The sequence below is a fragment of the Cyanistes caeruleus genome, chromosome 14, assembly GCF_971803275.1.
Source record: "Cyanistes caeruleus chromosome 14, bCyaCae1.hap1.1, whole genome shotgun sequence".
Lineage (NCBI taxonomy): Eukaryota > Metazoa > Chordata > Aves > Passeriformes > Paridae > Cyanistes > Cyanistes caeruleus.
The window spans coordinates 16414610-16427620 of record NC_141714.1 but is presented as its reverse complement, the minus strand read 5'-3'; the positions used below and the strand labels follow the sequence as shown (position 1 = coordinate 16427620).

The following is a 13011-nucleotide window of genomic DNA, read 5'->3' as shown; positions in this document are numbered from 1 at the left end:
TATTTGGGTAAAAGGAAAAACTAGAACTAAATTGGAAGTTAAATTTCACTTGAATCAAGTTATCTTTAAGTCTATTAGAGATTCCCTTGAACCATTTACTTCATATATAGAATTTATTCAGTGCAGTTTACATTTATTTTCTGATCAAAAGCTTTGTACTATATTTTTTTCCTACATCACTGGCATAATCAAATCCCAGAATTCACAGTAAAATTCTTTGCAATACACAATTAGATTTAAAAATTGATTTTGTACTTGTCATATTAACTTCTCTGACTAGTCTTTCTTACTGAACACCTGAAAAATCAATGCACTTCCCATTTGGGTTCCTAAGGTACATTATTTTCACTATTTTCTATTATTATGCAGGTAATACATTCATTTAAGAGAATAAAGGATGCTGAAATAGGGGTGGCTGAAATGATGATGCCTTGATTTTCCTCCACACAAAAGAAGCCCCAAACCATCTCCTGGTGAAGTTTAACCCAGAGCAGATCCTTCCCTGTGAGCTCATTTCTCCCCTGTATCAGCCCCCAGCAGCCTCTGTCTCTGCTCTTTGATTTGTCACAGTTGCTGGGATTTGTTAAGCAAAATCATTCATGGGATAAACTCTGAGTACTTTCTGATTTGATAATTTGACATGACTGTTGATCTTGTTTCATGCATTGTCTTCTTAGATTTGTCAGGCTGGAAAAATAGGAAAAAAGCCAGAGACAGCTTAAGAATTGACAAGTGAACCAATCCATGCCCTCTTTGCATGGGCATCTACTTCATGCACTTAATGGGATTTTTTTATTTATTTTAAATTTTTTTTTAACTTTATTCTGTCAAACAAATTATGCTCTGTACTCAGAAGTCTGGTTTGGTGTGGGTGGTTTTTTTGTTTGTATTATGTTTTCCCCAGTGGGTAATACACAAAAGAAATTCACTATTTTGTAGCAAATAAATTACCCTTCTGGTACCAGCATTTTACTGTACAAATATAGTCATGTATCACAGACAATAAAAGCACACAATAACTGATCCAGAACCAGTAATAAACCCTAAGGAAATCACCAAAACAATCACATAAACTCACTCAACTGGAACTTTACTCACTTCTTCAAACTTTTACCCCAGCTTTCACCAAATGATTGGCCCAAAGGAAAGCTCTGGAGAAAGAAAACTTTCTTTACAAGCAAGAGAACTGATTTTAGAGTGGCATAAAGAATGGGTGGGGTTTTGGGGTTTACAGGTGAATTCTTTAAAGAAATGGGATGATTTACTTGTGAAATTGTGTAATTCTGCTTCCACAGTTTTTTAAAAATCAGCTCAAATAGGCCAAATAATGGTGTTAAATATCTGGCTAATTCGTTATAATAACATTTCTTATTTCTGCTACTTATTTTCTATTATTTCTTATTTCTATTACCACATCTTCAGATTTGGCAGAGTTAATTCTGTATCTCCAGCACAACATCACAACATGGATTGTGACACTGCCTTTACCTCAGAGAGGTGCAGGGCTGGAACCTTTAAATCTGCTCTATAAAATGAATGAAATCACTAAATCTAGCTCCCAGAAGAACTCTATCAATTCAAACTGGAGCTATTCACAGCAGAATTTGGTTAGGTTAGGTTAATTTCATAATTTCAACTGGGGGAAATGGAACTGCACAAGTCTAGGGTAAATCATGCAGAAATTGTAGAAAGGAGCCAGATGCTTGCCCAGAAAAGGAGATTTGGAATATTCCAGCTCAGTCCTAGGAATTCCTGGTGCAGTATTTTGTCCTGACAAGGCACAGCAGCTCAGCTATCCCCCTGTGCACTCCCATGAACATCGTGGTTTCACCCAGTCCTGGGAGCCTGCAGCTAATTCTGATCAGAAAATTGTTTTACTTGTGCTGCACTTAGGAGCTTTTATGTGAGAACAATAAATTAGAGGGCTGGTGTGGCCTCGGGCACGGATTTGAAACAAGTTTATGGGAACATAAAAGGAAAAAGGAAAACCTGCTCTTTATGATTATTTACAACACCATTGGGAAGATCCATTCCAGGGATTTCTGTTTGAAAAGTACCTTTCATGTTCTGCAGAATTATCTCCTGCCTTTTCTTCAGGTAAGGGGATGAGAGTAAGAGCTCTGTAACAACTTACTCAGCTCTATTTGAGAAAGAGCTGTTAAATTAGGCCAGCTTGGACAATCTCCTGCTCACTTGTCCAGTCTAAGAGAGAAAATGTCTAATAGGGGCTCAGGGCTCAAACTTTTAGTTGCCAAGAGCTTTACTTGGGTGTTAGTTTATCTAAAGTGGAGACAAAGTGCATTGAAACTGTAAAAGATGTGTTAATCCTGGCTCACCATCTGATTTGGCCAAGACCTGTCAAAGAGACCAACAAGCCTAAAATTTGAGGGAGAAAACAGAATTAACTTTAGTAATAAACAGATTTAGGGAAAGTCTTGAGTAACTCACTTGGTTATACCCCATATGGAGAAGTAGATAGGAGACACCATAAAATTTACTTATAATCAGTAGAAATTTAATTCAGAATACTTCAATTTTAAAACAGCTCTTTTTTAAGAGAAATATTGTGCTATAATTTTCAGGTCTTGGAAGATATAGGAGAAACCCCTATAAGAATCAATCATCATTCTGTTTCAGTAGCAGCTATTTGTTATGTTTCTTGAATGAATGCCGAAGATTTATGGGAGTTATTAAAATTGCAAAGTTAACCCAGTTATTCAAATCAAAAATGATCAAATTATTCAGCCTAAAATAGAAACTTTAAAAAATTTAATATTTGGAGTCCATGATGAGATTGCAAATGCACTGCACTACAGACTTGAATGGCATGTAAGCTTTAAATAAAATAGATATTGTAAAACAACTGAATATTAAATTCAATGCTAATTAAAGCCATAAACAGGTTATGTGTGGTGTGGTAGGAGATGAAGCCCTTCTGGGAAATAAGGCCTTTAACAAGCTTGGAGTACCAAGCTAGAGATGAGCTCATCAAGTTCATTATTAATTCATTTCTAAGAACACGGCTCCGCTCGTGTAAGAGCTGACAAAACAGCACGAGCATGAATTTTGCAAACCCAAGTAACACAGCAGGCAAAACTCAGCCACAGCTGAGTGCCTCGGTCTAATACAGAGGAATCCATCCCTACCCACTGGGGTCCAGCTCTTCCTACACCAACGTGGGGTTAAAGGCACATTAAAATACTCCAGAGTGGGAAAAAAAATAATAAACAGTGAATCTGAGGTGAGAAACTCTAAAATGAGCTGTTAAAACAGAAGCTGGTGGCAAAAGTGGTTGGAGAAAGAAAATTCCTCTCATAGTGAATGAAGAATGTTGCTTTCCATGCCAGGACTCCTTCACTTTTCAGCATGAAAATCCAGTTAAATTCTGTGCTGAAAGCAGGAGTGGGAGAAGCCATGCAAAGCATTTTCCCTATTTCCTCACATCATGGGGTTAGCAATTTGCTGGGAAGAGAGAGATTTGTGAAATCAGTATTTTAAACACATTTTTTCATCTATGAATCTTGCTTCCTCATTTCAAATTTCACACAAGATCTCTGGGAGAAGGAATTCCAGGAAGCCTGTAAAAGCTGCAGGGATGCCCAGGGATTTTCCAGAGGGAACAGTTTTCCATCATTTGGGTGGGGAGTGAATTCCAATTGCTCTGCAGGGACAGAGTTACTGAAGGAAAACTACTGCACAAAATACTTCAAGCAGAAGTTCACCCTTTGCCTTCTTCACAAGAAATCAGGGAAAAGGCTCTTGTAAATTCCAGAGTAAATGATGTGAAGGATGGTTTGGTGTGAAAAGACACACTGGCACCTTCCCAGCTGTTCCTGTGCTCTATGGCCATCCAGGCAGCTTCCTGGGCTCCCCATGGAAAAATCAATGGATGTTGTAAAAGCAGCTCATCAAATGTGTGTCAAGACTTCCTGGTTCTCCTTGAGCCAGAACATTTTATGTTTAATTTATAGATATGATCAATGGCACTTTGACAAACGAGAGCTACCCCAGCAGCTGAAATCAAGGGAGACCAGGCAGAGTTAAGCCAGCAAAACATCCTCACTTTGGTTTTGTCCAAACAAACCAAACACTATGGAACTGAGCAGTGGAACATTAACAACCTTGAAAAAATATCTTTCAGCAAACTTATACCCTGCAAGTATCCCAATCCTGATACTCATCACCCTCATCAGTGCAGGATGAACAGGCTTCAGCAGTTTCACTGCAGCCAGGCTCACACCCCAACATACCTGAAGAGCCATGTAAGCCACAGAATAGAAATGTCCAATTCATTTGTGGGCCTTAATATTCCAAAGGAAAAAACCCATCCGTATCTGTCTATCGTAGCTTTCCAAGCTGGCAAACATTAAGGACAACTGTAAGAACATCTCAAAGTTTCAGCTAGCTATGCCAGGAAAAATTTAAGAATTCCCAGTATGGTGACCTTGTCCCAGGTGTCCTTGTGCTTTCCACCTCAGCTGGGAATAAACAAATTTCTGATGTAACAGGAGGAGGGAGGACATCTGACTCTGCCTTTTGGGATCTGAGGCCCTGTCCCACCTTCACCCAACCTCTGCCTTCACCACTGAATCACAAAGGAGAAGCACAGAGTAATTTGGGTTAGAAGAGCTCCCAGGAGGTGTCTGTTCCCACGTCACCCACAGCAGGACCAGCTTTAATGTTGGATCAGGTTGTCCAGCACCTTGTCCAGTCAGAAACTTGGAATGTCCTCTCAGCACATTTAAGGACATTTAAAGACTCACTGCAACACCAAAAATAGAACTCTGCTCTGTGTTGGGACAGTGATGTGGTGAATAAAATTAATTACTGTTGATTTTCCATGTTGTTGGGGTTGTTGGGATTGGAAGGTGAATATATATACATACATACACACACACACACATATAAATATATATGTACACACACCCACCTGGGTGTAGTCTTACAAGTTTTGGTGTGGGTGCAGTTTTGTATACCAGAAACACTGATCCCACTAAGACTTCCAGTGTTTATCAACAAAACATCACAAGGGAGATGAATCTTAAGCCCATTAATAAAAGAAAAAATTATAATTAACATAGATGAGACCGACACAACTTTCCTTTGCAGAGCCCAGACGTGCCGTGGCAAGGAAATGTCAGCAAAATGAGCCACAGAGTGTAATGTACTTATTGAAATGAATGCAAAGCTAATTCCTGAGAACACCACGAGCCAGCTCATCGTCAGGCTCTTCCACCAGGCTCCAGGAGTCTATTCCTGTGTGAGATGAAATATTGAAGCACCAGGATGAAGAACACCCCACAAAAAGAGGACACATAACTCACCTGTTCATCTCTTCAAGGCAGTCGGTTGCGAAGTAGAAGCTCTTTATTTTGGGGTGACATGCTTTGAAGGCGCTATAAAAGGAGCACAAAGAATGAAAAAACACCTTTTCTATCAAACTATTTGTCTACAAATACAAAAGGTTGTCCTGCTGTATGATTCTTCAACATGTTACAGGTTTCACAGGCATTTGTCATCTTCAGGGTGAATTTTGCTGCCAAAATTTATAGATGGATTCCCCCTGATCTGAGTTCATCTACATTTGTGAGCCTCATACTTTGCAAAAATTTCAAAAGCCCTTGAATGACTTAAAAATCCTTTGGCTGACCATTGATGTTCTACATTTAAAAAATTCTTGGGAGAATTTTATAGCATTATTGAATATATTCAAGTACATCTTAGTTGTATTCCAAAGATCAGCTAAAGGAATAAATGCCTGATCCCCCCCACCTCTTCTCTTGTAATTAGATGACTGGTTTGTATTCTACAAAAACAAATGCAGAAGTCTGCCGTGTTGAGCTCTAGAAATCACTGGAATAATAGATAATAATCAGATGGCATGGGTGATTATAATCCACATAAAATGCTTTTTATTAATGCTTTTAAGTGGTCTAATCCCTGAGCTCTCCCTCAGTTGAAAACTGCTAAGAACAATAATCACAGTTTTTATAATTATTTTGTGTGGGTATAATGAAAAGGAGTTTTGCTATCAAGGAAACCAGAAGGTTCCAGCACTAAAGACCATTAATTTGATTAGCTGGCAAACGTTAAAAAAATGCCACACTATCATTGATAACATTTATGTTAAAATAATGACATTTATATGGTGATTTGCAGACGTAAGAATTAGATTAGGAATCTTTACACATGGAATTATGAAGAACCTATGATGTAATGTTTCCACTATGAATAGCTTAAATGCAAATGAGTGTTTTATTAATTACTATGACTTATGGCAGTTTTCAAAGAAAAGATGAAAGCTGAAGAAGCTTCACCCAGGCACAGTGATTTTTTTATACATACATATATAATTAATAGAAATGCATCCAGCAACAGCTTTCCTAACAAAAGTCCTACAGCAGAGTTGTATTTCTGTGCAGTTCCTTTTTTCATGAGGTTAGGGATAAAGGGTAAGGTTTCCTTTGCACACAGGGTTATCATTAAGTATTAAATTCCATAAAAGGAGACTGTAGACGTATTTAATGTTGTTCTGGCACCTGGACAGAGATAATTTCCACTGCAGAGCCTCACTGCCCTGGCTACTGGAACTTTGCAAATAAAAGCAGGGAGTGACTGTGAAATCCCACACAGGAATTCGTGGTGCCCACTAGATGGCACAGGCTTGTTAATTATCTCTCCTTTGATCATTACATAAATGCAGTTTTAAGTAAGCTCTGATCAAATTTATGCTTTATTTTAATGGAGTGGTACGATATGATTTTAGTGTCGAGAATTTTTATCATCCTTTTTCTCCTGCTTTTAATGTGGAACTTTTTAATTCCCGTGTGCCAGGTGGGTACCAGCAACTCCACCTGGTTCTATGGAAACAGCTGTGGGTAAGAAAGGTGGAAAGTTTTGTGTCTTTAGAACATGGCACATCTTTAATTACACAGAGATTAGCAAATGCTGTACATCCAACAGAAATTCCTTACAGTACTGCATTTTTGATGTTCAAAATAGAAAATTATGACTAAACAAACACTCCTGCACTGTTCTACTGTTGGTCTGAACTCTCTGCCCAACCACCTCCCAGTGGGATTGCCTCGGATTGGAGAGGATAAGGGTGGTGGATCTAAAGATCCTAATCCTCTTGGCTAATCCTGAGAGCATATCACATGATGGAGTTTCTGCTTGTAAATAGGATTATTTTCCTAGACAGGAAATTTAAATACATACAGGCATTCAAATGCCAGTATTGGGGTTTCAAGTCAGCGTTAATGGGTGGAAGTTAGTGTGAAAAACAGAGTTTAATTTGGCTCCACTCTGCTCCTGTAATGTAATAAAATCTATGATTAGTGGATCATTTTCTAATGGAAGGTGTCCCTGCCCTCAGTAGGAGGTGGAATGGGATGATCTTTCAGGTCCCTTCCAACCCAAACAAGGCTGTGATCCTGTGATTATTAGAATATTTTACATTCTCACAGGAGCCCTGCCTCAGTTAAGGCACAGAGAGGTGAAATCAGGAGTGTGCAACAGGTCAGGCACTGTCTGCAGGGCTCCTGGCACGGCTGTTAGAACTTGTGAACGTGTCATAAAATGCAGAGAGAGCAAGAATTTTGTCAGGATAAATCAGCTGAATGCTGCAGGTCTGGCTGCTTTTGCAAAGGAGTTCCCACAAGCCAGGTCCCTGCAGTCAGCTCTCACTGGTTATTATATGAATGTTCCTTAGGATGTTGCTGTCTGATATTGTGATAATTTCCTGAGATACTGAACATTAAAGCTGCAATAATGCATTGCACTCTTATGTATCTGCAGACTGCAGAAAAGAGATTTTTATTGCTATGAAATGGAGATCTCAATTCTGTGCAAACTTGTGATTTAAGTGTATTGCAGTTCTGTGTCAGGGCTGCAAAACACAACAATAAATCCATCTTCATCTCCCAGCAGTGTCACTAATATTATTATTAGGGAAATGTTTTAGAAACATTCCTAGCATTAGGAACTGGAGTCTCCAGGGCAACAATTTGAGATGTATAAATATGAGTAATTCAGAAGAATGATATCTATATATTTATATTTGGTTTGGTTTGGAGGGCCCCAGACTGGCTGCAATAATCAAGATGTGGCCTAGTGAGTGCCAGTTTGAAGAATAATCCCTCCATCCATTTGTTGTACCCCAGTTAACACAGCCCAGGAAGTTTCTTCCCTCTGGGGCCCACTGGTGGCTCAAGGGGACTTTGCTGTCTGCCAAGACTGACAAGTTCTTTTCAGAAGTAATAAAATTATGAAACTGTAGTAACATTTAAGCTGTGCCTTCATGTCTGCCTGTACTACAAGGACATTTGTATAGAGCCCTGACTGCACACTTTCAATCTGAAGTGCCAAAACTGTGGCATATCCTCGATAAATTTAAGACTTGCATTAACTAGGCAATGAAAATTTTCACTAGGTGGAAATTGTTGAAGGTTCAGGCAAGGCACCAGTTGATAAAGATTAATTATGCATGTGGCTCAATTAATCTTTATCTTTGGGAATCAGCATCATCATGGGGCATTATAATTATCAGTATCTTTGAAAATAACATGATATTCTTGTCATGCCACAGCACAAAAACTCAAATAACTATAATTTCTCATACTCTGCGATCACTTTTAATCAGGAGCATGCAGGTGTTGCCTAAAAGCAGTGGAGAGTTTTTCAGTGGCAATGCAAAAAGCCTCCTTTCACAGGGACAAGGTCATTGCACGTCCAGCCATAGCCTGGAGAGCTGAACCAGCCTGGGATAATGCCATGGTACCTTCATTAAATGCATTACTGAGGCAAATCATCAAACCATCCCAAATGATGCATCCAATTATCCATATTCTTGTGAAAGCTTTCTCAAGGCTATTCCATCACTGTGAGCCATGGACATCAGGAACAGCCAGGCTGGGGAGCTGAGCTCCCCATGCCACAGAACAGTGGGAGAGAGAAATCCATTAATTATCCCAGTAAGCCTTCAAATCCTTTAGTTTCAAAAGGGTTTGAACATTTCACATCAATAGCTCTGAGAATAACAGAGATCTGAGGGGAAATCCAAACTGAGTTCCAAAATGTTCTTAGTTCTGCACTGGGGAGGGCTGAAGGAAAACTGACACTGTGATTTTGGCTTTTTAGAGGAATCGGGCAATGGAATGATGCTCCCTCCTGGCCTTGTGGGACACCCAGGAGAGGACAGGTGAGAGTTTTCCAGGTGTGCTCACAGGGACTGTGGGTTGGAGCTGGCTGCACACAGCCAGGGTCCCCATTCCCACATGATATACTGAATTTCACTGCTCTCACTTCCAGGTAAAACAAAAGTTTAAGGTGCAGTTTCTCTGACGGGGGAAATACAGAAATGGTAGTTCATGCAGGATGAATTCAAATGGAAATTCAGCTCAGGGAAAAAGGGAATATACTATGAACATCTTCATTATACTTTTACCTCTGGACCTGCCTCTTTTTGAAAGGATTCAAAGCCTGGAGGTTCTCAGCTTTCAGTCTGTGCAAAGTTTTAGTTAATCGGACTTTTCCCTGTGCATATACCCTACAGAAATCCTTCTCTAAGCTGAGTTCTGAGGGATTGTGTTCTCATGCTTTGAGGAAAGCTCTGGAAGCTATTTCTAGCTGTGCACAATGACCTTCTGTTTGATCTTGGTTAATTCACCCAAATCTGTTAAGTGCTTTATATTCTAACAAAAGGGTATTATTTTTCCTGTATTTTTGTTCAATATCATTATTAATATCTACTCATTGCTCTGAGGTATTTATAGTGCTCAGTTCATGTTTAATTTCTATAGTGATACCCTCAGCTGAAAGGAGAAATAGAAGTGTAAATTGCACTGTCTTGTACTTCTCTGACACGGTAATAATATCCCCAGACAAGAACAGGCAACTGAAGAGCTTTGATTTGCTGATGAGGAGTCTCTATTGTAATTCATATCTTCAATATTTCTATTGCATTGTGCTCATAGTTGTAGCACTTGTTTCCTCACACCAAAACTGCATTCAGTCATTGGAAAAATCCAGGATGCTTAGTTAAAACTAGGAAAGTAGGAAAAATAATTCAGGAGATACCAGCAAAGAGCTGCTCTCAAAGCATTGGGATTGCTCTGTTAAACCTGTTGATTGCAATCCCAAAACTGTTTGGAAGCAGTTTCCAATGACTGTCTGTTATTAAATATTCCTTAATTGTGGAAAGCTGATAATATGCTTTTAAGTGGAGTGGAATGTAGAAGTAGCAATAATACAGAGTTCATTTTGCATATGGAATCTAAATATTTTAGCAGCTGAGAGCAACACAATATTGGGTATGAAAAGCTTCCTCCATAAAGGAGAAAATTAAGATTATATTCACCATTCCCTGCTATGATAGTTGTTATGCTATTTCCTATGGGAAAATACAGCCCTACTGAACCTGAGAAAGTTTTATCTCTTTACTAAAGTATTCATTGCTTTTTGATTTACTTATTTAACTGAAGCTGTAACTGGACTGTCTGGCAAGCTGGCTAAAGAGTTATTCAATTCATTTTAATCCAGTAAATGGAATTTACATTACATTGCGTCTTTTATAATAAAGAGAAATACTAAAGCTTAAGTGGATCTATGATGTTATATTTACAGATTTCAAGGTTTTTTATCTGTAATTTCCTTCTCTGGACTTTGCAATGTTCAGTACTATGTATAGCAAACTTCCAAGAGCAATCTTTTATAAATATAATTGACATATTACTTACTGTTTTCGTCTGCATTCAATTGCTCTGTCTATCCTGAACTCGGGTAAACTAATGAATCCTTCTGCTTTTTCATCCTATTGAATGAAGAAAAAAAAATGTTGAAAAAGAACACAGAATTAAAGAGAGAAATGAGCAGCAGCTGTTTGGGTTTTATACAAAGAACTACTACCCAGTCAAAGGAAATACTGAATGTATTTTGCATGTACTGTTTTTATTATGAAATTGATTCAATTCATCACACAATGTAAATTACCTCTGTGAGGCAACTAAACTGATAATTTCTCAAAGGAGGCACAGTCATCCCAATCCCTTTTTGCTGAAGATCACAGAAAACCTTTCAGCACCGAAACAGAGGAGAGCTCTCAGATTCTTCACCACAAATCAATCAATCAATCAATCAATCAGTCAAATACCATTAAAAATCATAAATAAGTACATTTTACAGCTGTTTGGTGGATGTCTCTCTCTAAAGTCACAGTTGTCACAGCACGTGCTCTGCTGACAGCCCCTGAGGAGCTTCCTTGGCGAGGTCACCTCTGATTAAATGGGGAGGTAATAACCAGGAAATGTATCCTGTCACTTTTTGGTTCTTTTGAAGCAATTCAGGAGGAAAAGCAGGGAGAAATATTAACACCAGGCAGGTTTTTGAAAGGTATTAGCAACAATATGGTGAATTATGGCTTGGTTTGAGCCACAGCCTGGGAGTCAGGGGGGCACAGCCAGTATGACATGGGAAATGTCAAACACCACAAAACCTCTTGATCACCCACAGCCTGAACAGCCTCTGGGGCTAAAATCCACAAAAACTTGGGGGAATTACACTGCTAAACTCATCCCCTGGGAGAAAATGGGAGAGCTGGAGTAAAAGATCAGTGACCAAAGTAGGCTGCAGAGTTCAGCTCAAGTGCTGGGGTTGCTGCACACGAATGGAAGAGCAGCACTGAACCATTTTGGGCTTCTCCCCTCTGTTATTTTCCCTACATTTATGCAGATTGCACCAGCACAGGCCCATTGGTTTTCAGGAAAATTTCACCAAGAACAGCATTTTACACATGAGAAACTGCAAACTCCAGACTAATTCAGCAAAAAGCTAGAGGAACATCGATATAAAAATAACTTCTAGATAAAGAGATTTACAAATTCAGATTTTCACATCTGCTTCACAGAATGCTTAACTAACACAAATAGTTAGACTTTACACATCCCCCCCAGCTGAAACTGGGGAGAGCTGAGTGTGAACAATGTTAGTCCAAATAAATCTGTGGAAAAGGATTAACTACAGACATATTAATTTCTTAAAGGCTGCCATGAACATCTGCTATTTTATTAAGCTTGAAGATGGACTTGGAGACTTCAAAAAAGAATTTCAATTGAAATATATCCAGCCAGAGTTTCCCAGACAATGGAACAACTGGCAAATAAAGTGACAACTGGCAAATGAAGTTCATCCGAGCACGCAGTAAAAATAGACTTTAAAAGAATTATAAATCCCAAGGTTTCATTTTTACTTTGTCCAATCGTGGTGTGTACTTACGTTCTGGTTCGTGTACCAGTACAAGGAGGAATCCTTCAGGATGAACCAGTACTTTTTCCATTTCTGGGTGAAATAACCTTTGGCATCCTTTTTCTTCCAGAGCCAGCCTTCGCAGTCGCCGTGGCCCAGGTCCTTGCAGGAAATGCGCCTCCTGCTCACGCTGGAGAGGGAACTCCCTGGGAACACCACGGGGTGACAGGGGGAAAACTGTTCCATTTTTAATTCAAAACCCTCCAAGCCAAATCCTCCCCAGCCTCAGAATGAGCAATTTCCAAATTCAACAGTGCCCTGCAATTCTGGTTTCCCCATGAACACAAAATTAGAAGGGCCTGGTTTGTGCAATGCTTTATTTAATCTCTAGCAGGTTCATTCCTCCAAGGGCTGCTTTTTCTTTTTTCTGATTAAGATGGACAGCATCATTCCAAAGTAAAAATATACTTATTTATATATAAAAATATATTTATTTAGCCTCAGTCAGGAACTCAGAGTAGGACACAATCTGTGCACAGATGCAAACACTATTTTTTTTCTATCTATCTTCCTTTTAGCAGCAGAAGCCCTGTCAAATGATGGGAATTTTTAAACCCAATTTTTATAACCAATAAAAAAGTAAGATTGCTCACTTCCATAACAGTGCATATGCTTACATGATTTTTATCCTGAAGTGAACACCAATATTTTAAATTTACAGCATCCTGTTATAGGCACAGCACCAGGAATAGGGTTGTTTTTCTTTTTCTT

General features: G+C 39.0%; 1 protein-coding gene across 1 annotated transcript in view; it reads right to left on the bottom strand.

Moving 5' to 3' along the window:
• Positions 1 to 13011, bottom strand: part of LOC111928567 (connector enhancer of kinase suppressor of ras 2-like) — a 167423-nt gene that overhangs the window by 10581 nt on the left and 143831 nt on the right. Inside the window, exons 18-20 of the mRNA XM_086850852.1 lie at positions 12271 to 12446; positions 10737 to 10810; positions 5325 to 5396 (exon numbers count right to left, since the gene is read on the bottom strand). Of these exons, the coding sequence (XP_086706978.1) occupies positions 5325 to 5396; positions 10737 to 10810; positions 12271 to 12446 (322 nt within the window). The remainder of the gene's footprint in view (positions 1 to 5324; positions 5397 to 10736; positions 10811 to 12270; positions 12447 to 13011) is intronic.